The sequence below is a fragment of the Saccostrea cucullata genome, unplaced genomic scaffold (genome assembly GCF_032062105.1).
Source record: "Saccostrea cucullata isolate Sc308-1 unplaced genomic scaffold, CSIRO_AGI_Scuc_v1 ctg991, whole genome shotgun sequence".
Classification (NCBI taxonomy): Eukaryota; Metazoa; Mollusca; class Bivalvia; order Ostreida; family Ostreidae; genus Saccostrea; species Saccostrea cuccullata.
In genome coordinates this window covers 169,045-196,587 of record NW_026933842.1, presented here as the reverse complement: position 1 = coordinate 196,587, position 27,543 = coordinate 169,045, and the positions used below count along the sequence as shown (strand labels likewise).

General features: G+C 32.8%; 2 protein-coding genes across 3 annotated transcripts; one reads left to right on the top strand and one right to left on the bottom strand.

The window, feature by feature from the left end:
* Window positions 1-16,573, bottom strand: LOC134239453 (HMG box-containing protein 1-like). 2 transcript variants are annotated; one of them, XM_062721635.1, is made up of 13 exons: window positions 16,456-16,573; window positions 15,203-15,411; window positions 13,411-13,520; window positions 12,915-13,092; window positions 11,683-11,763; window positions 11,004-11,140; window positions 9,829-9,964; window positions 7,964-8,121; window positions 7,512-7,650; window positions 6,732-6,789; window positions 6,391-6,569; window positions 5,976-6,132; window positions 1-1,840 (listed from the first exon to the last, which is right to left on the bottom strand). In XM_062721635.1, exons 1-12 carry the CDS (start codon window positions 16,468-16,470, stop codon window positions 5,997-5,999), a joined length of 1,536 nt encoding a protein of 511 aa, XP_062577619.1. In that variant the 5' UTR covers window positions 16,471-16,573; the 3' UTR covers window positions 1-1,840; window positions 5,976-5,996. The 2 variants fall into 2 exon arrangements, with proteins under 2 accessions (XP_062577619.1, XP_062577618.1); XM_062721634.1 differs by having other exon boundaries at window positions 5,980-6,132.
* LOC134239454 (beta-galactosidase-1-like protein 2) lies at window positions 16,565-26,437 on the top strand. Its single transcript, XM_062721636.1, has 19 exons — window positions 16,565-16,664; window positions 19,420-19,596; window positions 19,707-19,775; window positions 20,434-20,529; window positions 21,288-21,396; window positions 21,654-21,746; window positions 22,142-22,223; window positions 22,367-22,525; window positions 22,884-23,027; window positions 23,331-23,423; window positions 23,562-23,612; window positions 23,729-23,781; window positions 24,068-24,217; window positions 24,314-24,391; window positions 24,583-24,673; window positions 24,848-24,935; window positions 25,159-25,273; window positions 25,452-25,568; window positions 26,033-26,437. The coding sequence occupies exons 2-19, from the start codon at window positions 19,421-19,423 to the stop codon at window positions 26,159-26,161; spliced, it is 1,893 nt and encodes a 630-aa protein (XP_062577620.1). The 5' UTR covers window positions 16,565-16,664; window position 19,420; the 3' UTR covers window positions 26,162-26,437.
* The last annotated feature ends 1,106 nt before the right edge of the window (window positions 26,438-27,543 follow it).

The window sequence follows — 27,543 nt, the reverse complement described above, 5'->3', positions numbered from 1 at the left end:
TCAATAAATAATCCATATAAAAGATCACCACAAATAAAACATTTTATAACGAAAACAAACTTACTGTAAACTGGCAAGAGTTTTTGCTCCGTTTAATTTTTATTCTGGTTGCCTATTTCTGATAACTGAATCAAAAGTGGATTCATACAAGTGTCAATTGATGAATAGATTTTTGTATAATTTCAAAAATGATGGAAGACTTATTTCCATGACCATGATGACAGTGGATAAAAAAAAAAACAAGAGATGTTTGTAAAACACTTATGCCCCCCTCACCCCAAATTGGATTTTTCCTAAGTCCAAAAGGGCATAACTCTGTCTAAAATGGTGCAATCGTACCCAAAACAGAACTTGACTTAGATATTCTGCTGAAAAATCTGTATACTAAATTTTATTACATTATGTGCTACCTCTGCAAAGCAAATGAACAGAAACTGCAAATAAGTGGAATTTTTCTAAGTCCAAGGGGCATAACTCTGAAAAAAGGTTGCGATCGAACCCAAAACAGAACTTGACCTAGATATTCAGCTGAAACATCTGTATACTAAATTTCATTTCAATATGTGCAACCTCTGCAAAGAAAATGAACAGAAACTGCAAATAAGTGGAATTTTTCTGAGTCCAAGGGGCATAACTCTGTCAAAAAAAGGTGTGATCGGAGCCAAAACCCTGCGAAGAAAATGAATGGAAACTGCAAATAAATGAAATTTTTCTAAGTCCAAGGGCCATAACTCTGTCAAAAATGGTGTGATCGTACCCAAAACAGAACTTGACCTAGATATTTACCTGATAAACCTGTATACCAAATTTCATTTCAGTATGTGCACTGGTTGTGAAGAAAATGAACGGAAACTAAATGGACCGACAGACAGACAGACCGACGGACAGCAGCAAAGCAATATGCCCTCCCTTCTTCGAAGGGGGGCATAAAAATCAAGGAGCAAAAACTTTCCCAGAATAAAGCATTATGCTACATTTGTATTTCTATCTTCGCTGTTCTTTTTCCTAATTGGAAGTAATGCTAGGCTTGGAATGTTTGCAGTCATAAAATGAGCATAAAAAGTGGGCTTTTCTGCAAGTTTTTTTCTTTTCTATAATTTTCAAGAATAAATATTTGAAGCAGTAATAAAGTCTTAAATAAAAGATTTAATAATACAACTGAACTTCGGTATCATGAACACTATATCATAACATGAATGAGTTGATGAGCTTTGGAAGTTGTTACCCCTAGTTCTTTAAATATATTTAATGCTATAAACATCTCAAAGGCCTGGAAATCTTGTTCTTTTTCTGGTCTGACAGCGTTTTAGATGATGAGGGTTGAGTAAACTCTTGACAGCTAACTACGATTTGAACTACTTTATATGAATTTTGCAATATGTTTTGAACTTGTATCCCACCTACCATATGATAAAAATCAATTTTAAATGCTATATTGTTAATTTGCAATTTCCTCTCTTCCGTAAAAACAGTGGGGTTAATAAAACTTCTTACAATGTTTCAATTTGCACCTATGGAAGTGTAACAAATATAATATATATAATGAAATAACATCTGTGGTGTTTTACATCTTCAAAACTCATAACAATATTAAATATGTGAGTCATTTTCCTAATATGGCATATATCAATGTGAGCACTTAAAAAAATATAAATAAATTGTGACCAATAAAGAAAAGCTAAGCATTTAAATAGCAAAAATCTTGCAACTCACTTTAAAAGTTCTCAAATGCATGTACATGTATAGATGTAAAAAATACATACAAAATATAAATTATAAGTGTAGAGCACGGGATTTGGCAGTGGTCCAGGTTATTTCTAAATGAGATCATTCAATAAATCTGAAAACAAAAATAAATTGAATGAAATTTGCATGAAATTGTCTAATTATAATTAGAAATATGTCCATAGGACTTGAATGCCCTGATAAGGGTATAAAAGTTATACTATTCAATGAGTGTATAAAGTTTGATGAGAATATCTTGAATAGATTCTTCAAAAATTGAAATCTAAGAAAATTTTGATATGTATCATTATTTCTTACTGAATTAAAGTATAAGTGCAAAAGCTTGATAAAAATATCTTAAAAGGTTCCCTTAAAACTAAGCAAAATGCAATATTTAAGAAAAGTGAGGTCAAGGTCACAAAAAGATCATGAGCAAAAGTTTTTGATGTAGTTGAATAGCTTTCACTGAATCATATCAGCATATCAAGTTTGATAGAAATATCTTGAATGGCTTATAAACATTGAAAAGTGAGCCAAAAACAATTGTAATTCAATAAAAGTGAGGTCAAGTGTCAAGGTCAAAAGATACAGTCCCTGAAACGTTCTACTTTCCCACCTGAATGGTGAACGAACGCTGAACTAACGGTGAACGAACGCAGAGCCAACGGTGGGTGAACGATGTGCGAACGGTGAACACAACTTGGTGAACGATGTGTGAACGGTGAACGGTGAGTGAACGCAGAACGCGAACGGAGCGCGAACGCGAGCGCAAAGTGAACGGTGAACGAACGGTGAATGCAAGATGAACGATTTATTCTGAATGCCTCCGATCTTTTCCTTGCATTGAGTTTATTCTATTATTCTATAATTCTAATTCCAGGTACTTAAATATAAATTAACAATAGATGAATAAATAAATAAATAAATAAATAAATAATAAAAACATTTTTGTTCTGTACATATGTGTACCTATGTTTTAAATCGATATTTTTATTACACGATTTTAATTGCCGTAAAACATGTGTACATGTATTTGTTTCCAAACGCGTGTAGATTAAATATAAAATTAATCTATTTAAATATAGTAAATATGCTTGTTCTTTTCACTAATAAAATAATGTGGACTTCTGAAGATAAAACTTCTTCTAATAGAATAAATTAATTGCATTGTACGCGGTTGAAACCATACATGTATTTCCGTGCCAAAGTGATTCTGTGTAAAATAACTGATTTTTTTTTATTAATTCACAATTATCTGTTGACGTTGACTATTATAGTACTGCATAAAAACTCTCGTTTTATTTAAATTCTAATGCAAAATATTCTTTATTTATGTGCCTTGTGTATTCTTTTATGACGATTATTTTAGTTAACTTCTTCATGTATCTGTAGACATTTCCCGGCCGTGATTATACTCAGTCAAGATTTTGGAAAAAAGCATATTTGTGATAGATTAAATTTTCAAAACTAAATAAGTAATGTGCTGTCACAGTTTTTTATTGAACAGAGAAATATACGAGAGAGAGAGAGAGAGAGAGAGAGAAAGAGAGAGAGAGAGAGAGAGAAAAAGAGAGAGATAACCCCCTCGATTCTCAGATATCTGTTGTATCAAATAAAAATTCTTATTATTTTTCCTAAATATTCCAAGAAGTAAAGGTAATCTTTTTTTTTTTAGATTAACAAATCCATTTGACAGAAATCATTGGCTTTTATTTTCCATCATCAAGTTCGCACAGTATACAGGAAGTCCGTGCTACATGTAGTAGCCTGCTTGTCCTGTCAATCAAAATAATTCGACACAGTGGAGGTGTGGAAATTGCGTTTCACCGAACATGCCGAAGGCAAAGATTCACTTAGTATTTCCAAGACGTTTTAAATTTTCCCTATCATTTCTAGATCTGATTTTTGCATTCCTGCAGAAAAATAAATAAATAATTGGAATATATACTTGGAAGGATTAAGTTTTAAATTGAATTCGAAACATATTCCCTGCCAATTTAAAATATTACTGTCGGCACAAGTTTATTCTAAAATACTATTGTTTAATGACTTTTTGATGTTGGTTTTTAAGACTGGTTTACTTGTGTTACAATACACATTAAATATTAATTAAAATATAATGAAAAACTCTAAGAATTTAGGCACCGGGGGGGGGGGGTGTCTTAATAATACTTAATTATTTAAACATATGTTTAGGTACAGTGAAGGAAGGAATTTTTCTGCTCTAATAGACTATCTTAAACAGTTGGTCTTTTCTAAAATTTAAAACCACACTATCAATTTAATAAACTCTAGAGATATTTAATTAACTGAATATTTGCAGTACTGTTCATAATTCTCAAACCTACGTGTGGTTTAAAATACGCATTACTGTAGAAATAATTTTTTTTTATGTATTCTTGTCCTGTAAAAGACTTGGATTGATTATTATACATCCATTAATAATTTTTTCTCTTTAAAATTACAACAAATGGATGCCGTGCGTGAAGCATTTGTACATTGCCCTTTCTTTAATTAATATTTTAGCATCGTTCTACATACATGTAGGTACTTAATGTAATGTATTATTTTCCAGGGAAATTTCATGAAATAAGTTACAGCTAAGTTATAATAATAGAAATATAAATATCATAGATAATTTTTGCAATGAAATAATTATTCTTCCAAACACGATATCTAAGTTATTTAATTAATAAGAGGCCCATGGGCCACATCGCTCACCTGAGCACCAAGGGTAGGACTAGTATAAAATGGCTTTTTATTGTAAAGTTTAAATCCAAAAGTAGTCCCATGACCAATCATGGATTTGCTATTTTTTAGAAAATGATTGAGAAGAAGATTTTTAAAGAATTTTCCTATATATTTCTATGTAAAACTTTGGTCCGCCATTTTGGCCCCGCCCTACCCCCGGGGGTCATGATTTGAACAAAATTGAATCTACACTACCTGAACATGCTTCCATATAAATATGATGAATAATGGCTTTGTCATTCTTGAGAAAAAGATTTTTAAAGAATTTTCCTATATATCTCTATGTAAAACTTTGGTCGGCCATTTTGGCCCCGCCCTACCCCCAGGGGTCATGATTTGAACAAACTTGAATCTACACTACCTGAACATGTTTCCATATAAATATGATGAATTATGGCTTTGTCATTCTTGAGAAGAAGATTTTTAAAGAATTTTCCTATATATTTCTATGTAAAACTTTGGTCGGCCATGTTGGCCCCGCCCTTACCCGGGGGGTCATGATTTGAACAAACTTGAATCTACACTACATGAGCATGCTCCCATATAAATATGATGAATTATGGCTTTGTCATTCTTGAGAAGAAGATTTTTAAAGAATTTTCCTATATATTTCTATGTAAAACTTTGGTCGGCCATTTTGGCCCCGCCCTACGCCCGGGGGTCATGATTTGAACAAACTTGAATCTACACTACCTGAGGATGTTTCCCCATAAGTTTCATCTTTCCTGGCACAGTGGTTCTTGAGAAGAAGATTTTTAAAATATACCACTAAATTTTCATTAATTCCCAATTATCTCCCCTTGAATAAGGGCGTGGCCCTTCATTTGAACAAACTTGAATCCCCTTCACCCAAGGATACTTTGTGGCAAGTTTGGTTGAAATTGGCCCAGCGGTTCTTGAGAAGAAGTCGAAAATGTGAAAAGTTTACAGACAGACGGACAGACAGACAGCTAGACAGACGGACGCCGGACAAAATGTGATCAGAAAAGCTCACTTGAGCCTTCGGCTCAGGTGAGCTAAAAAACGTGTAAATCCTTACCATCAAAAAGATAAGTCCTTTCACTTCGGAGTTCCGAATGACAATGAAGACTGAATGATAAGTGAACGGTGAACGCAAAGTAAACGGAACGAAGAGCGAACGGTGAACGTTTTGTGAGTGTTTTGTGAACGGTGAATGCGAGCGCACGGTGAACGGTGAACGCAATACTGTGAACGAAGAGCGAACGGTGAACGCACGCTGAACGAACGGTGAGCGAACGGAAAAATGGGAAAGTAGAACGTTTCAGGGACTATAGATCAAGCTCAAAGGTGTAAGAAATTAAGGAGAAGGTATTCAGTGGATGTACATATATGTCAATATCAAAGTCATGGCCTTGGGAGAAAAAATCTACATTTCATAAAAACAAAGTTTTTTTTCTTTTTTAGATTTCTCTTTATTTCCTTAAGCATTTAGTCATTTGCACTTTAAAACATACATGTCTTACGGAACATTGGCCTACTTACTTGAGTAAAAGGTCTTTCTATTTTTTTCTCTTCCAACAGTTTGGATGCTTTTGTTTTTGTTTCTCTGCAAGCACCCTGGCTTCTTCCTCATACACCATTTTTTCTTCTTCTTTCATATTCTTCCACTTTTCTCCAAGGATTATACTGATAGCACTACAAAACATCAACACACTACCCTGATAGCAATATAACTTACAATGAACAGAATTTAATGATGGAACCACAAAATACTCCATAAGAATATCACTGAATGCATTAAAAACAATGCTAAATAATATAGTTTGCATGGTGAAGTAACATGATCTAAATGCCTAAAAATATGCATTATTTCCTACTCCTGGACTGAGCAGAAGTTTTGATTTCACAGAATCAAGACAGCCCCTGAAAAAAGTACATGTATGTATTATATACCGATTGTCTTTCCCTGGATAGTCCTGGGTCAAGGTCAATCTGTGCCTTTGAGCAAACAGTAGGAATGCATTCATTGGACGCTTGGGTTTCTTCCCCTCCTCGTCTTTAATTGGTCGTTTCTTGGTTGGGGAACCAGAACCAGACTGGGGACTAGATGTAGAATCGGAGTCCCGCTTTTGCTGCATGAAATAAGTTTTCATCAGTTTCACATCAAAATAACTTCCAGCTTTTGAAAAAGTGCTATTTACAAACTAAGACTAACACTGTCACATGTATTATCATTCAAAATTCTTCAAAAAAAAAATTCTCTATTAAAAATTTGATTTTCGTGTCACATATACCTTGGCCATGTGGCTCAGAGCGAAAACCGCTGACTGATCCTGCGGTGTTAAATCATATCTGCATAAAAATAAAGTCACCTTTAACAATGCATGTATTTCAAAACGAATTTAATAATGGTTACTACTACTGAATACAACATACTGTCCAGTCACATATCTTTGACTTGATGGGGCCAATGAAAATTTTCAAGATATCTGAGGATTGAGATAGATATATTTATGATATATAAATAATAAATATATAGATGTAGACTCTTATTCAGATCAGCAACAGTCAAGTATTGAGGTAGATCTAAACTCTTGCTTGTTTGTATCAATGCCAAGTGGGATTCTTACACCATTGGCCTTTCTTGAAAATTACATAAAATTCAATAGCATAATAAACATGATAAAAGGATTTTTTTTGTCTTATTTTATTCATCTATTATTTCAGGGTCTATCTGACAATAAAAATAATGAAAAAAGATTTTGTATTAAAATTTTTGAAAAGATTCTTGTGTACTTCTTTTATTTAGAGTATCAACATTATTTACAGGGAATAATTATCAAAACAGTACAACCCAGCCCAGCTCCAAACCCCTGATACATGTACAAAGACTTTAAAATTATCTAAAAAATGGTTGGAATTTCCAACTTGCTTTCACATATTCATGATATCTGAATTATCAATATTCAAGTTAAATGAAGATTTTTTTTCTTCATATATTTTGAGATTAGAATGAAGATTTTTTTTCTTCATACTTCCATTCATCATATACGACTAGATTATTAGACGCCTACCCTTTTGAGGTGTGAAACACTTCATCAGATAGGCTGGTCTTTGGATGGTCCGGTTGAAGACAAATATCATTTTCCTCAAGGACATTGCTGGGAATTCCATACTTGTCGTGTGTCAGCAAAGGATTGCATGACGACCATCCTACAACCAATATTTTTTTTCAATAAAGCAGGATAAATTGTGAATAAATGTCAAATTTGATTTGTATAGGTACAGAAAGGTATAATACTTTCTTTAAAATTTAAGCCTGAATTAAGTTTTTACATGACACATATGGTTTTAGGTGGGCTATAATACCAGGTGCTACTGTAATTAATTCAGAATCAACAATTTATGCTATGGTGAGAAATTCAATATTCTTTCAAAGTATTAACTTAACATCTTGCCATTATAAATATATATATATATGTAGAAAAGGGAAGTTTGGTTCATCAGAGATGACCAATCTGTATACCTTTATCTTTTACAAAGAACGGATGATCTTCTGCACAATCAGCCCACAGAGATGGCTGTCCTATAATATCAGGACTGAATAGCAGATGGAGTCTTTTATTGTCCACTTCTTCTGTCATTTTGTTGATGGCACAAAGGCGGAGTCCATTACAACCATAGCTGAAAAAAACCGAAAAAATAATATCAAAAATATATTACATAAAAAGATCATGTTATTTTTTTTTTTTTAAAATATGCAGGTTTTAAATAACAATTAATTATTATAAAAACAAAATATAATAAATGGCAAGGAAATATTTTCTTATGAACATGATGAATCTCACAGTCTTGTAAATATTGAAAGTATACATTGGCCAATCAAAGCAAGTGATGGTTGTTTCACATTTTCACGAAAGAGCTTTAAATCAAATGTCAAGAAGCAATAACTTTGAAAACAAGTAAACAAAATACCGGTACGTAAGACAAATTCAGCCCAGAAAAACAATTTTTTTTTTACTCTTATTAATTACTGGTAGAATGATCTTGTGACTTAAAGTGACGTGCAAATTAACCTTTAAAAGTCAGCTGCATTCTTTATTGTAAGGCAAATAAACATTCATCTTTAGTTTCCCTAGCAAAAATTTTCAAAATTAAATTTCAAGATGTCAATAATAATGATTAGTATGGCAGTGTTCACTGTTCAACCTTAAGTGGTGGTCTCCCAGAAACTCAAGGTAAGTTTTTTTGGCCTGAAATCATTTGAAAGAGTAAGAACTTAGTAAAGTAAGTAAGTAAATAAAGTGTACTGGCCTCAGTACCCCCATCAAAAATTTAATGTTCTTTTTATTGAAGTTATATAGTAAACTGAGAAAATTGTCTGCAGATGAAAATTTCATTCTTGCATGCATGTATATATACATGTGTATTGTACTTAGTATGGATATAGCGTACATCATGATCAATAACCAGAGATGACTTCAACCCTGAATCTAAAGACTGATGGATTCTTTTTCTTGGCTTGTTTCACTTTGCTACAGATACTATTAGCTGATACAAATGATTTATCAAATAATTTTAAATATCCAAAATTTTAACACAACCTGCTAGAAATGATACATGCAAAGAACTATATGCGGTATTAACCAACATTTGCCCCCCAAAATCAAACTTTGATGGAGTAATATTTAATTAAGTTCTTAAACAGGGGAGTATATGCTGACTTCAAAGCACTGAATAATTTCATAAGTAATGACGTCATATGTACGTAATGACGTCACAAATATGACGTAATTTCGGTTTTTTATGAATTTTGCAGAAAAATGTACATATTTCGTCGATATTTTAAATAAAAGTCACCGAGCGCATGTGTGTTCCGGAGAAATATTTTGATATAATGTGTAGAATGATAATATCAATGAAATATGTCAATATTGTTCCTGAACACACATGCGCTCTATAAATTGTAAAGCTTAAATTGTTGAAATTTTGTCCATTTTGTCCTCTTTCTGAAAAAGGATATAAAATCGGACTAGTTTGTGACGTCATAAAAACAGAAATTGTGAATACACTGCTCTGGAACTATAATATTTTCTGTTAACTTATATTTCTCGTACAATTTATTGAATTCAGCACATTTCAGGAAGTTTTCAAAATTTGACTTTTGTGGGGGCAAACATATGCAATATACCGCATATAGTTCTTTGTTTACTGCTTTTAAATTTGTATGTCTCCAGCATGGTGTGACACACAGTTATTTCAAACGATGCGTTTATTAATACCAATTACCTAACTATAATTGTGAAAAATAAGGTGTTGTGATCAAGGTATAGTGAACTACTGAAATCATTGATTACAGTATTTTTATTTCCATAATTTTCAGTTGAGTACCTTTGGTTGTCTTTCTTGTCAGTTCCCGCTGCCTGTGTTGCTATGGTTTCCTGCTTGGCCAGGTTCTCCACTGTCAGCCATTCTGATATTTCACCTTCCTGTCCGTCACTGCTGTCCACGAAATGGATTCTTGTGTCTGCAACATCAAAATTTTTAAAAAATGCTAAACATATGCTCAAGATTTTGTTTGCTTTATTTTTTTATTGTATCAAAAGATCTGGATATCAAATCAACCAAGTAAAATCTATATACTTAAGCACAATCTTTCAAGTATGCTAGTTGTCAGCATGGTCAGAGGAAAAAAAGATATAAATATGATAAACATTTTATGCAAAAAATTTATGCAACAAATAATTTAAATACCTGTAGGTAAAGAATAAACAGATAATACATCTATATAAACATGATAAATATTCTAAATACACAGATTTAATGCAGGTTCAGTGTACTAAATTATCAACATGAACAAAAATTTATTCACATTTTTCTATATATCTTAAAATTATGATGGTTTTAAAAATCAAAGAGGTCGCTAGGGATGGGTAAAACTGCAATACTGATTCTATGAACATGTATCAGTTTAAATATGCCTATTTCTTTCCTATTTCACCAGTCAGACAACATGTGCTGGCAAATCAAAAGACATAGTGATATTAGCATTGCTATTTCAACCATTCAGATCTAAAACATCTCAAAATTTTGTGCTGTTAAATGTCAATGCTACAAACATGGTTACTAGTAAACAACAGCAATAAGCACTTACCATAGGCTCAAGACTGCATGCACAAAGAGAAGATAACTCTAAGAATCTGAGCTCTAAGCAATTCTTATAAAATTACTACTGCTGACTTGCAAATTCTTTAATTGTGTCTAAGTTTAACTTGAAAAGATGGAGTTTGTCATATGGTATTTATTTTTGTATAAAGATATACTGGATCAATTATAAAATATAGTTCAAGTTTAATACATTTATCTCAAGCATTTATCTTAAAATCACACTGTTAATGTAAAAGTGACCTGAAAGTCGCTGCAACGATTTTTTTGAATATGCATTTCAACCTCAATAACTTGAATCCTCTAATATCTCAAATTTTCACGGTCGTATCTGAATTGAGATAATCAGATTTTAGTGTATAAGTGAAATAGCTGACTATAATCTTGTTATATGTACAAACCTTTAATAAAGCACTGCCACACTGCCTTTGGCCAGCTATGAGACCACGTTTCCTCCAAGTTTGAATTCCGGCCGAGACCCCCCGAGAATGGCGAAGAGGATGTGACTTTAGGATCACTGCCATCATCACAATAATTCCTAAAATTCAAACCATGAAACAAAACTTAATTAGACCTCCATTTTTTTCAAAAATAAAAAAAAATCTGGAAAGAGTCTAAAAATGTAATGTACAATATCATTAGCACATGTAACTGTCATTTCATATCTTAAATAAAGTTGTAGGATCCATACTTCAATTAAAAAAAAAATTTAGATGGCAATCAACATGATCAATATATTCTATTACATGTACTAACTGAAATCAAAAAGTTTCTGACTATGGGAGATCCCCCCCCCCTCAATTACTATTTCTACTTCTTTAGAAATTCTTAGCATTCAAAGCAAGTGTTACAGAATCACACATTTTACATTAAAAAATATTTTTTGGCTTTCAATGTCAATACAAATTAATTTTTTCAAGCAGTGTAAGGGCTGTAACTCTTTATAATAAAAAAAAAAGCAAAGCAAGTACATGCACCTTCCTTCTCAGAGTAATAGGATTCAGCATTTATGTTCAGTAATTTTTTTTTTTTTGCTGTTTATTGATCATTCTGACCTGTGTAGTTAACGTAAATATTTACCCATTGTCATCTCTAGATGTTTGACTTGCGACTGTTGTAGAACTGGCCTTTTCTGGGAACTTGATTTTTCTGACTGCAGGGCTACAAACAAATTAAACATGCCATTTTTAAAAAAATACAAAAAAATTATGCCGCAGTCATGTTCATAATAAAGTGATATACACATGTACTTATACATTTATGCATTTCTAATTAATATTTTAAAGTAAAGGCATACAAAATATTATCAAATTGCTCTGAAACTGAAGTAATAAACTGATTTCAGTTTCATTTTTTATAAAGATTTAACATCACAAGCTGTTTCATTTTTTAACATTTTAATTACATGTATACCCCGTCTTTGTATGATACTTTTGGTTTATATGACGGTTTGTTAAACTGCACCCTGTTCTTCCTTTTCAACATATGATACATGTAGTACAGTCTAAAATGTCATCATATTACAACCAAACAATAGCCATCTGATATTCAATGGTTCAGAATTGTAAACATCTGTGACTATGACACCTTCATGGTTTTAAATTACAAGGGAAAAAAATATACACAGCTTTCATATTGCAAAGTTTTTCGACGTTTATGTAGTATGTGTGTAAATTACAAGAATTCACAAGTATGGAGTAAATGAACTTTTAAATTACACAAAATTCTTGTGAGCTACAATTAAAGACAATCATATGAGACAGTAATGTATAATTAGTATAATCATGATAATGCCCCAAGTCACTGGGGAAAAAAATCTGAAGTCAGGTAGTCTTGTACATTAGATTGTAAGATGTGTGAAACAGAAGTGAGAAAACATAACAGACCAGACCAGGATTTGAACTCAGAGCCCTGAACTCCAAACAGGTGCTATACCAACTCATACCAAGCAAACATGTTTTCTTAACCACCAAGTTCCTCTCTCCTTGAGTGTCTTTTCCCTGTAGACACTAACCCAAATTTAACTTCCCCTGGCAGGTCTTTCTCCTTCATGTCCAGGGAAGGTCAACAACACCCAAGTGGAAAAGGGAGAAAATGCAACAGACAGGAACATGATCTTGATCGAGCTGTCACCCCTCAACTCTAATAAAGGGGGTACTTAAACAATGGAGCTACCTGGTCAATGGTGCAAAATCCTTACTAAAACTGATTGCAATATGTCTACTCTTCAAATGCACTAATCTAGGGCTTTTCAGAACTGCAAAATTTGTAGACTCTTGTTGAAATCTCAAAGCAAGAACTCTGGAACTTACCTTTTCTCCCACACTTTCAGGGGAGCAGATTGCATCAAAGGACTTTGAGGACTGGTGGCAATCTTAGCGAACTCTATGAGTCGACTGTCAGCCTCATTCTGGCTCACATTTGTGAAGGACGGCAAAGTTGACGTACTGGAATCACCAATCAAATTGAGAGGCTCAGGGACTTTGGAAGCTGAAAGAATGTTAAAAAAAATGCCCTTATGTGTTACAACATTTTCATATATATTTATGAGCAAATAAATAAACTGTATTAATGTTAACTTTTTCCTGCTTTAATAAACTTTTATGCTGATCTACAAGAATTTTTAAAGTGAGAATAGTTGTCATGGAGTGCATCTATTAAACAAACAATTTACCTACCCAAAATGTCTATGGTATCCAGGTAATCCAATTATTTACAACAACTGAAAGTGTGCATCCAAAATCCGATATAAACACCTGTGCACTAACATGCATCTATCATGTCCACGTAATATAATATTCTGTTTACCTGATTTGACCCGATTCTGCTCAACGTTGACCTCGTTTTCTGGAATCTCCATGACATTCTCGTAGCAGCACCCTGCTCGTTTCTTCAGATGATACTTCAGGCCATTGGAGCTAAAATATCAGTCATGAATCAGTAATGACAATAAAAAAAACAAAACAAGAACTTCCCTCTTTTTTATCCCCTTCAGCCTATTGGAATGAATCATCATCAATACAAAAATACAAGGATATAAGTTCTGGTAAAACCCAGTAAGCGTCAAGGAAGTTTCCTTGAATGGGATTATATTCTCACAGGCAACGGTGACTGTTAGTATATTATTGTTGAATAAATTATCATTGCTCAATAAATGACTGAGATTTTTTTTATAATCATCAATAATTATGTGGATTTAACCCCAGACCTGAAAAATTGGGCAGTATATGTAAATCATTAAAATAAACAATGATGAAGCATGTGTATATTTGTGGGGGGCAAGGGGGGGGGGGTCAACAAGGTTTTTAAATTTATGAAATAAAAAGCATCCCTGTAAGATGTGGGGTTATTCCTTCAAGAAGGGATCAAAATATAAATTTAAATTAGATCGTCTCATTATTGGAAAGCAAAGTTTACAAAAACAATTATGAGAACATATACAAAGAATGATAACCCAGCCTTGTAGTAGCATCATAATTATGCACAAGTGACTTCCCTTTGTCTACAACTTACAAGTTAATTCATTATCACATTCAAGCTCCAAGATTCACACACATTCACAAGCACCAGTAAATCAAAAATTTTTCTCTTATCTAGATAAAAAATCAATTTCATAGATTGTGTTTTTACTAAAATGTGAAAACTAAGTTGTTTTAATGTAAATTGATTCTCAGAATTCCAATGCCAGTAACAACTGATATATGAGAAATATCTAATATCATTTAATTTTTCCTGAATTCTCAAAAGCTCATGACCATTTCTAAAATAATTATTTCCTTGATGTCTAACAAGGAACTTCTCATCTAAGAGTGAATAAATTGATTAATTTATATGATACATTGTATATGTAAAAAAATATAATGAACATGATGAACAATGTGCATGATTGTAATTAAGCTAGCTTCCATATATGCATGTATGCTACTTCTTGGGCAATTCTTCAAGGGAGCAAATAAGAATGTCTTAGATTTTAGAAGAGTTATCATTTAGCTGATCTATAAACATGATGATTCAGAAGTGAATTTGAAATGTATAGTGAATTTAAGCCACACTTTTTTAGTTATAAATGTAACATAGACCTGGAAGCATTTTAAGTAAAACAAATACACTTTATCTTCTAAAAAAATATTCTTAAACAATAAAATGCTTTCTTTGTTTGTTATTACTGGAATTAACGGAAGCAGCTGTTGCAGAAAAAATACATAACCCGCGTAAGCGGGTTATGTAATTTTTTTTCTGCAATAGCTGCAACCGTTAATTCCAGTAATAACATATTGTTTATATTTATATTTCATTAAATAATCATTTAAAGTAGGATCAAAAAGATTAATTATTGTATTAATGATGCGAACATCTTTATACTTTTCATTGATGGAACAGCCACTGATCAAGAAATCTGTACAGGCGACATGCCTAATGTAGTTCATGCAGTGATTAGCACAATGGGTTTTCTTAAGAAATAAACATGATAGAGGAGAAAATATTCAGTGGATGTAAATATTATTAAAATATATGCATTTAAAAAAATATATCAAATTAAATATGTTTCTCTTCTGTTTTAATAGCTCAACATTTGTATAGGTTTAAAATTTTTGCCAACCTTTTGAAGGTCCTTTGACAGGTGTTACAGACAAAGTCCCTATGGTCAGTATGATGAGCCTGTATGTGATATCTGAGCCCTGGGTCACTACTCAGGACTTTTGAACACCCAGGGACGGGGCAGCACTTCTGTTTGGTGGGGGAGGGGGCATTCAGGAATTCTTTTAATCTTTCTGTAACTGCATGTGGCCTCTTGGAATGTGTAGGCTCCTGAAGAGAAAAAATAAGGACTTTTTTCACATTTGAGTTAAAAATTTGCAATTAAATATTAATACATGTAAATAATATTTCTAACTTTAATTTTAAACACCTCTAAGCTATTGATCAAATAAAAGATTAGGAAATGTAAAAGAAATTAATTCATCTATTTTCCTTTAACAGATATTTACTCCCTTAACTGTTAACATATTTGAACTGATAAAATTACCGGGTAGCTAAATAAAATGTTGATTTTCTCCTTATAATCCTTCAACCTTTTTTAAATCCATTTTTTTCAAAATATGTTTCACTGAAGTTTTCATAATTATAACTACCAAACTGACCACATGTTTTTCCTAATATATGCTTTAATTCAGGGAACTCATGTCCCATTTTAATAAGCTTCAAATTTTAAGATCAGGGCCATTGATTTATCTAAATAACCATGTTAATTAAAGAAACAAAAAAGTACATAAATATGGGCATAGACAGTGACATATATTCTGTCATGTTTGTGAAACATTTTGATCCGCCACCAATGAGATTGTTTTGCCATTTATTTTTTCAAGTGTTGGGCAGAATTAAACGAGTGCAACAACTGCAGTAAAAGTTTACGCATCGCTGATTTTGGTATTATCAACGGCTCATGTGTCGTCATTGGGGTTTCTGAACACTTTTAATGGGAAAACTCAAAGATGTGACTTGATTCAAACCAACAAAATAAATAAGTAAAGAAAACAAAAATATAACCTTGTTACATTTTCTCTGGCACAAAAATCGATACAATTAGCTTCATAAGCTATAGGCAAACAAAACCTACACCGCAATACACATCAAAGTTCATGCTGTAATTTAAATCTAAACTTTTACAACTTTTTTTACGCGTACGGTGTTTCGTTGAATGTTTGCAAATACATTTTGTCAGTACTTACAGGTTTAATCGATAAAAAGTCATGATCTGCATGTAATGAGAAAGCTTTGAACAAATTTTGAGCCTTTTCTGACTTTGCAGTATCGAACAATTTAACGTAGTAAAATTTACAAAATACTACTTACGCCAACTGACGCCATTCTCCACGGGCAGGTGAGCGATTACCAAACAAAGCATTTGATTGGTTGATTTGGCTAGCACTTGATTATCCTTCTATTTTGATTGGATGGCGCTATACAAAGCCCAACATGAGTTTTTCAAATAAAAAAGTAAAATAAACACTAAGGATTAAAGTACCAGGAATATTAAATACAGTCAATGCAAAGCTTTGCAGGTAAATGAACATAAGTTATATAATATATCACCAGACACTGGTTGTCGTACAGCGTAGTGATTGAATGATGACACATGTAGTATAGGTTACGCCATCACTGATAATATACATTGCATTTTAAATACAAGGGCGGATCATAGGTATATGGGGGTGGGGTGGGTTGGATACTGGTTATTGTAAGTATATCTATAAGCGGCTTTATTTGATAAATGTTCTTGTATGTGGAGACAGGAATATTTTTATTATTATTATTTAAGCCTCCGATGCATGTATAGATAGTTTTCGATAGGCCTGAATTTAGCGAAAGTTACCTCCCGTTGGCCGCCATATTGGAGGTCGACTCAGTGATTTTCCCTCTTTGTCTTACCAAGTTTAAAAAAATATAGCAGAAATATTTGGTGGAAAATCTTTATCAAATAATTTTTTTTAAATAAAGGAGGCTTCCAAAAATTTATATACTTCAGAAAAATAATGATTTCTAATTCAAAATAGCAAATATAAAAATTTTAAATTGGTTGAACAATGAAGGAATATGAGCTTTTGAACCTCCAGTATGGCGGCCAACGGGAAATAACTCTTGGTCAATCGAAAACTATCTATATCGGCGTGTTTTTGCTTTAATGCGAGACAAATCCTTTGAAATAATTTATTTTAAGTTATAATTTCCTATAGTTCAATATGTCATATAAAACATGAATGACGTATATTTACTCCTTGTTACATGTAACATATGAGCACTTTGAAAATATATAATACAGGACAGCCCCCCCCCTTTCTTATTTTTTTTTGGACCAATATCAATATAATGCCATACTTTAGTGTTATACATGTAATTATTTTCAATCAATAAAATTTTTCAATAGTAATTTTTATTTAATGTTTTTAAAAAACTGAAATAGTATGTGTGTAGCTAATCAATACCACTATTTTTTGCCTGATTTTATTTTTAAAATACACGAAAAAGAGAGGCTTCTAGATAAACTGGCCGGGGGGGGGGGGGCTAGCTCTGCCTGAACAAAGTTATCCAACCCCAGTCATAATTCCTGTATCCGCCCATGGGTATCGGGATTCTGATCAAGAAGGGGGGGGGGGCGAAAGTTAAGGCCTACATGTACACTAAGTGCCTCCATAAGCGGATTCGGAAATTTCTCCTGATTTGAAGGAACAACTAGTACTTCCAAAAATTAGAGGTATTAATTTATCTATCGAAACAAAACAAAATGAATGTATCAATTAATGAATGAAAGTATAAATGAAAAAAATCATGTAATCGATCAAACGATTCATTGTCAAAACAATATCTAACTTGTCTTCACCGGAACGTCTTGATAAAGAAAAAAAACTATATCAAAGGCATTCGGGGTACGTTAGATGAAGGGTTCTAAAAGACACTTCTCACAGATTAATATGGCAGAAATATGTATGATGTACATGTACTCTTCCAAAGACTCATTTCTAAAATAATAATATAATTCTAATTAAATTAAGTATAGTATTCCAACACATGCATCCTTTTTTTAATTTAACAGCATTGATTAAAAAAAATAATAAACGATGCATGTACATTCCCATATTTTCAAAAATTATAATTTTTCACATTGGGTTCTTTAAAAAGAGGGAATATTTCTAATAAATTTATTTACTACCAGCTTTTAAATATGCTATTATTAATAGAATGCTTTGCACACAAATATGCTTGTCCTTGATAAAATTCTTAAATTCATTTGACCTACATAGATAGGAAAGGGTCGGCATTGCTTTATCAGGTAGGATAAACGTATTCTGTCAATATAAGAATTTTCCTTTAAGATTATTGACTTGTATGTACATGTGTAAATATAAGCATTTATGACATCTTCAACATGTATGTAATACAGTTCATTCTTTGCAAATGTCATATTGAATGCATGCCTGTAACGCATACCCGTAACAATGATAACAAGGTTGTTTACAAATGGCAAGTTTTTTTTTTTTTACACAAAGTTTATACATATTAAGCACATTTTTATACCACAAGTCTCGGACACCCTATACATGCTACAGCTCAACTCCCACCGAACTCCCCAAAACAGCCTGCCATATTTCTTTTCTCTCTCTCTCTCTCTTTTAAATTTTATCATGCTTCATCCCGTACACACTTTTTGAAAATTTCATTTTTGGTTGTGGTACAGTGGAAAGGGGTTGAATGGCATATTCAGACCCGTAGGAAGCAATTTCAGTATAAGAGAAGGGGGTGTTGCATAATGATTCATAGGCGTCGGAACCGGGGGGGGGGGCTGGGGGGATTAATTCGTAAAAACTTTATAACTAAAATTTGTTCCCCCCCCCCATCCACTACCGACTTTTTTTCCAAATATATACTTAGTATAAACATTGAACATATCTTTGTAGGTTTAGCCCCCCACTTTCCACAGACATGTCGCAGTATAGGTTAAAAATAGGGAAAGTAGTGGTATTTGGAAAAAAAATTTTGGTACTGAATTTCGAACCTAACCCCCCCCCCCCCCCCCCCCCCCCCCCCCCCCAATTTCACGAAAAATAGGATTTTCGTGTTTGGGAAATTGACATTTCCCTTTTTTTTTTTTTTTTTTTTTGCTTGTCAGGTTTTTTGAAGGTACCAAAAAATTTTTTCCTACACTTAGCCCCCCCCCACTATCAATTTGCTTCCGACGCCAATGTGATTACATGCTTATTCACGATGGTAGCGACATTCTTAACAAAGGCACGAAATCTGCATAAATTTATGTTCTTTCAGAATGTCGGAGGTTTACATAAGTCCTGGATCACTTACCTTTAAAAATGGGAACTTCATACTGGATGGAAAACCATTCCGGATATTCAGTGGCACCATGCATTATTTCCGTGTGGTTCCCGAATATTGGAGGGACCGCTTCAAGAAGATGAAAGCTTGTGGTTTGAATACAGTAGAAACGTAAGAGAAAATGGAAAATTCACATCATATTTGATGAAAACAGTATAACAGTTGCTTTAGTTACTGGGAAGAAGCATACATTGCACATAAAGAATCACTTTCCATTGTAGATACGTTCCATGGAATTTGCACGAGGAATATCCAGGCGAATTTAACTTTTCCGGATTATTGGATGTTAGGTATGAAACACATGTACAAAACTGCTGTAAATAATACAAAGAAAAATTTTGCATACAGGGACGTAACAACCGGGGGGGGGGTGGGGGGGTTTTAATTTAACAGGGGGGGGGGGGGGGGAATATTTCTGGCCTCCACTTTTTTTGCCAACAATACCTTTACTATTAGAATTAGAATATTAGAATTAGAATATTTATTCAACCAATTAGGGCCCACAGTGGAGCATACAGAACAGTGTCCAAAATCATCACAGTTATACATATACAAAACAGAACAAAACAAACATTGTATAATGAACTATTGCAAATGTTCATTGAAAGGCTGGTGCCCCCCTCCCCCCCCCCCCACACACTGTATACTAAAGTGAAGTAATATGAAGGAAATATAAGCTTAAAAAATGGATATTAAAAGGAATTGGTAGTGAAAAAACGTGGCCTCTACCCCCCCCCCCCCCCCCACCACCACCACCACGAAATAGGATTTTCGACTTTGGGCAGTTTTCCTTTTTTTTTTTTTTTTGCTTGTCAACTTTTTCAGGTAAGTAAAAAAAAAATTTCAGTGGCTGGCCCCCCACTTTCAAAATCGATGCTACGTGCCTGACATATAACTTACTTCAAGCACCTGCATGATTTTAGATCCTCCTATATCGTTTCTTTACAGAGAGTTTATTCGACAAGCTGGTGAGGAGGGGTTATACGTCATCTTCAGACCGGGACCCTATATCTGTGCAGAGTGGGACTGGGGAGGGATGCCGAGGTACAGTGAAAGAAAGCCCACTTCTATTGGTTTGGTATTTTATATTCCATTGCAACAAATGTTGTAAATTGTAGTACATGTAAATGCATCTTCGCTACCCTGGGTTTTGATTCTGGATCGATAGCAAAGATGATGTAAAGGATAAAGTAATGAATAGTTTGACTGAGCATGTCATTAAAGATTTTCCAATATAATATTTTAATTAGACGTTCATATTATATGGACATTCTCTTAGAAATGCTTTTTGCACACTCCCTTTTGCAGTTCAGTCAAAATTTTCTTACAAATCCAATGCAATCAGACGTTTTCGTGTCAAAAAACTTAATAACCCCCCTCAATCCGAAAAAAAAACAACAAAGCAACCCCCCCCCCCTCCTCGCAAAAAAAAAAAAAACACCAAACAAACAAAACAACAACAACAAAACCAACAAAATTCGATTTTCAAATCTGGCAATGGACATTTTTCTTTTTCTTTCTTTTTTTCAAAGATTTTCAAGTTAGTTGTCAACACCCCCCCCTCCCCCACAATTTCAAACACCATGCTACCTGCTCCCATGAGCCCTAAAAATCAGAAATTAATACACACCCTGGAACTATTTTTGTCTATGGCGTACAAGTACCTGGCTCAAACAAACCTCTTAGCACACCGTTCCAGTTCCTAAAGAATTAAGACGGGAATTGCTTATTTTTTGATACCTATTTTTACGATAAATATACAAACTTTTAGACTAATATATTAAACACAAACCACTTTTCAGTTGGTTACTGAAGGACCCGAACATGAAAGTCCGAAGTAATTACCCTCCGTATGTGGAAGCCGTGAAACGTTTTCTGGACGAGCTGCTGCCAAGAATTGTCGATCAACAGGTACTCCAAATTTCGGTATTTTTCTGCTTTGGGTGGAAAAAAAATCATTTGTATACATGCAAGTTTCGAAGAGCATGCATGACTAAGAGACAAAAGAAACTTAAATTCTTTTGTACAGATATACAGTACATAAATAATACTTCATTATTTAGTCAAGTTTACAACCATCTTTCCATATTCAAACTTAAATTTGTAGCCTCAAACTGGTACATGTAACCATATATGGTATATTAATTCTATTCTTTCCAACATTTCAGCACAGCTGTGGTGGACCAATCATTGCAGTACAGGTGGAGAACGAATTTGGTTCCTACAGCACGGAGGTTGATCATCTCCACGTCATCAGAGAGGTGGGCAGCCATTTTGTACATGATTTAAGGGCTAACTGTCTAATTTTTTTAATTTTATGATGTGATCAATCGATTGGCTTGCGTGATAATTTGCATAAGGCGTTTATGCATTAAATTATCACGCAAGCCAATCGATTGATCACATCATGAAATCGAAAAATCTGACAGTCATTCCTTATATTTACATGCTCTTGATTCCGCCAATCCATGTGCTCTAAGCCCCGCGTCTGTCTCTACACTTGTCCCGCCCCGATGAACCAGTGCAAAGTACATTAACAATTTGCAATTTTATCTAGGACAAAGACATTGGAAATGAGAATATTTGTGTGTCTAATTGATATTTATGTAGATGACATCTTTATTGAGTTTGAACATGTTTAATCCTCTGTTCATAGATACTTTTGAAGAATGGCATCAAGGAACTTCTTCTAACATCTGACAATATATTTGGACTGAAAAGAGCGCCATTTTACAAATGTACAGTAAAGAGCGGATTGTTCCTCTAATTTTATTGTTGTTACAATTTCTGTTTACATTAATTAACAAATTGATCATTAATATAATTATTATGTAAAGAAAATGGTTATTTTAGAAACCTGTATTGATTTGTAACTATATAGATGCCTTACCTACTGCTAACTTCCCAACTATGGAAGATGGCGCCAAACTGTTCAAAATGATTCGAGAATGGAGTCCCGAGTTTCCTCTAATGGTTATGGAGTTCTGGCCTGGTTGGTTTGACCACTGGGGACAACCTCACAAAGGATTGGATATTCCAGGTTAAATTTCAGTAAACGGAACAATGCTTGAAAAAGAAGATATGCATAATATCCACGAAACCTACGTTGTTAAAAATATATTTAAAAAAGGTGTTGGTGTTGTCATTTGAGTTTTTGCAAAATTCAAATATACCTGTGAAATTGATGGAATCTTTGTTTTTTTATTGTAAAATATATCGCTATAGAGATTTTGAAGACCTTTTTGGAGTTGAATTCAACATAAAGCATTGAAATGAAATTTGAAAATTGCTAAATAGCAAGCAGTTTGGGTTGTTTATTTTCACATTCCAATTTCATTATGATTTTTCTTACCATGCACAGTTTACACGTATTTGAACAATTCATGTTTCCATTCTAGCGTTTGAAGCCTGCCTTTCTGGTATCTTGGATGCTGGAGGGTCTTTTAACATGTACATGTTTCATGGAGGAACCAACTTTGGTTTCATGGCTGGTGCCAATTATTTTGAAGGATCACACTACAAACCCGATGTTACAAGCTATGGTAATTTTTATTTTTGATAAAATTATTTATATTCAATGCCAAAAAAATCTTCAGTAAAAATGAAAAATATTTTACACATCATTTTTGAAAATCATATTCATTGTGTTTATTTTCTTCCTGAAATTTTTTTTTTCAATTTATTGGTACATTAATATGTATATACTCAGAAAAAGTCCGAGATATAAAGTTTAGACTAAAAGTTTTTTACATTACAGACTAAAATTTCACAGCATTAATTGCCCAAAATGTCGAAGTTCAACTGCATAACATGAACAAATTTTTCTTTATTTTATCTGTGAACAGATTATGACGCACCTTTGTCAGAGGCAGGTGACATCACTCCAAAATATTTAAAGGCCAGAGAAATAATATTGGAGAAGGGACTGAAGCCACAGGGTATTGTAAAAAATGTTACAGATTTTATAAAATTACATTGTGCTTAAAGTTTCATGCAAAGAACATTTTTTTTTATTTTCATTTACACTATGAAAAAATTATCTGAATTAAAGGACCATCTTTTTTTTTTTTGCTCAGGAATAACATCTTTACCAGAACTTCCTGCAAATGTGCCAAAGAAAGCATATGGTAACATTTTCAATCTAATAATTTAATTATGCAAAATAGAACCTAATTATCAAATATTCATAAACTACAGTATTCGTTAAAAAATTGTATTGTTCATTTTTTTTCATTTTACACAGGTGAAATTGCAGTGTCTCAGTTTTTAGATTTAAAAAATATTTTATCTCTAATGGTAAGTACACAATAAGTATTTATTTTTAGATGGCATGCAGACAACATCCTGAAAAGGCATATTGGTATATTACATGTACAAATGTACAATTCCTTCTTATTGAAATTAGCACATTTAAATCTGGTAATTAACTTATTTTAATATTTGATAAAGACCAGCAGTTGAAATGCAATGAAAAAAATCATCGAATGGGAGCTGCATAATTGTACATCAAAATAAGAATTATTCATAATTATTTTTTTTATCATTACTTATAAAATTCTTCTTTCCCAATAATTCTAAATAGACACCAATAAAGACAACAGAACCAGTTTTAATGGAAAACCTTGACTACCACCAGGGATATGGCCAATGTTTTGGATACATTTTGTATCGAGCTGAAATTAACCCAGGAAAAGAATTACTATTCACTGAAGTACCAAAGGATAGAGTACAAGTAGAGTTTCTTTTTCAAAGATAGTAGAAGTCTCGAAAATTCAAAGGTATATTCTTTCACCAGTAAGTTTCTTAAATTATGAGAATTTGATTTCAGGTGATGGTTAATGGGGAAGAGAAGGGAATACTTGATTGGATGAGCAAGGATGGAAAATTAGAAATTGACAATATTTTGGTAATTGTTGTACGATAAAACTGTATGATATTGAAAAAAATATTGATACCTAAACTTAGCATCTAATTGAAATCAGTAATGAAAAACTATTTAATTTTCTCAATTTTTGCATTACATAATTTCCATAAATATCAATCTAAAGAAAATCGTTTTTGTTAAATTAATATGATGTAAAATTATATTACTCTCAGGAAAACAGTACGCTGGACATTTTGGTTGAAAATCATGGAAGAGTAAACTACATTGAATATGGTTCTAACAGATTCAATGAGGAAAGAAAAGGTCATTAAAAAGAAATTTTGAACAATTTTCGAAACTAAAATCTTTTTTTAATGTTCTCCTTTGTTTCCAAGGCCTTATAAAATTACATGTTGTTATATAATATATATTGCAATAATAAAATGTTAATTGTACAACATGTGATGGATTTTATTAATTTGATATTAAACTATGCAGGTATTAACCGGTCTATAAAGTTGGATGGAAAAGAAATAAAGAAATGGGACATATTTCCACTAGATTTCAAATCAAATCTATTGGACAGGCAAGGAAGCAACTTTTTTCCAAAATTTTTTGAAAATAATTTTATGAAATATTTGCCTTGCTGTGAATTTGAACTTACTGGGTTGTATTATACAAATAATGAAGCGTGATGATATGTCCTCTTTTAAGTTTTGTACTTAGTGCCAACTGGTAAGTTCTTTATTTACAACATATGACAATTTACTGGGTAAAATAATGAGGAACACGAGATTTTTTTTCTTAAGTACCCGAAATTGTGCAGAATGGAAACCAATTACTTCGAATCGTAAAGGACCTATGATTCTGAGGACATCGCTACAAATAGACGACACACCTTGTGATACCTTTCTTGATATGAATGTAAGTGATCAGATTATGCAATGTACTGTACCAGTATGTCAGTCCTTATACTTGATGGCTAAACTTGTTTTTCTGTCCATTCTGGACCAAGCATTGAAAATCTCTGTCATGGCATCTATAGGAGGAACATTTTGTTACATTTCGTAGCTAATTTTATTGCCTATTTTTGTGTTTATAGGGTTGGAATAAAGGTGTTGTGTTTCTGAATGGCTTTAACCTTGGAAGATACTGGAAAATTGGACCCACAAGAACACTGTATGTCCCTGCTCCGTTGTTAAAACGGGGGGAAAATGAGGTAAAAATTCATTTTCCCTTTTTTGATAAGACTGTGTTACCATTATAAATTGATCTTTGCCTCATCGATACGCAAAATAATGGTGTATGTCAATGAAATATGTATCTGTAATATTTTAGAAAGGAATTGGTAATATTGAAAAGAAAAAAAAATCCTAGATAATAAAGTTTAAAATTAAAAATATTCTCATGACCGCCATGATTTGTGTAGGAAACAAATTTAATAAAATGTGCAGGATGTATGCTGGAGTATCTTAGATTCGATCGCTTTAATGGTATACTAAGCTATGGAAATAACGGACTATTGTGATAACATAATCGTACAATGTATATGATTGTGCACCTTAAGAAAAACTCTAACGTGCTTCCTTTTTTCTGCGTTCGAAATCTTAAGAGTTTTTAGTGTATAAAGTTAAATGTAGAATAAGAGGCATTCACCTACATGTGGAATTTTTTTTTCACTAGATCCTGATCTTCGAACAACATGCTCCAGGTAGTTCTATTAGTTTTCTTGATTCACCACTCCTGGGAGAGAAGGTGGAGACAAAGGAGGCAGACTCTGCATGTTACCCTACAGAAACTGAGAACAGTTAATTTTATGCATCAGTTTATTGCGAAATAACAAGAAATGTATTACAGTGTACTTTCTTTCTCAGTCTACCTTCTCAAAATTTAATGTTTTTTAAAAAGATTTCTATTTCTAGATTTCACTAGTCCTATAATGTTTAGAAGTCTTTTCAAAATGCTTTGAAATCCATAAAATGATAAATGTACAAGATAGCTAATAACTTTAAACTTGTCAAGAACAACTGAAGATAAGATTTCAAGATATTTTCCCCATGGATCCATATAACAGAATTCATATAATGTGATATTTGTGACAGTTGTTCGCTGAACGAACAACTGTCACAAATATCACATTATATAAATTCTGTTATATGGATCCATGGGGAAAATATAAACTAATGAACACAGGATTTATGTAAATAACGATTCTAATTAAAGTGTTTACATGTACATTGTCATTATTACTTGTGTAATTTCAACTTTTCGTCCAATCCTTTGTTGTATTTGTTTTAGCATAGATTTTCTATAGGAACATATTTGATATGATCCTTTTGTTCCTTTAACACTTTAAATTAAGAAGAAAATAAAAACATTTTTTCAAACAAAAGGAGATTGTTATTATTTTTCTTAAGACCAATGCCGGAATCTTCGTGTTTGGAATAGCACTCCTTGGTCAAACAAAATTGTTCAGGAAATAAGAAGTTGACTCTGAATCTAAATTTGTATGCTCTCTTAAAATTTCTCTTTGAAACCACTAGATGCACTTTGAAATTTAGAAGAGCATGTGTTTTCAATATATATCACCATATAACTTGAGTTGAGACTCAAATTGCTTGGTCTTGAGACGTTTGCAGATTGTACCTTATAATTTTTGAGCTCCTCTGATACCGTCATTTGAAGCCATTGATTTGGAAAAGGAATTGCGAACTTAATTCATATACAGTTTACAAGACTGATTGAATGGTTCAGCCATTTATAAGGATAACAAAAACTCCCTCCGAGACGGTAGGGAGCAGATACATGTGTAACTTCAGCAGTTCATATGTATAAACCCGATGATGAGGGATAATGAACATGATGAAAGAAAAGTAACTCTTACCACTTTTTTAGCGTGTATATTGAAATAGTATGGCGATACATGTACTTGGTTTAGTGGAATGAAAGCCAATACTAGTGCAGTAGTCGATTTTCTAAGTGTCTCAAAAATGAAGATTAAGATGTTTTATTTTTACTGCATAATAAAACAGAATAATATATACTGAAGAGGTTTTATAGACACTATCTTTGTTTTCTATATGTAAACAATGTACATATGTACATGTTTTTTTGTTTTTTTGTTTTTTTTTTTTTTTTGTTATGCAGGAATCTCCACCCCCAAATGAAGATATTCTTGTAAATTTATATGAAAC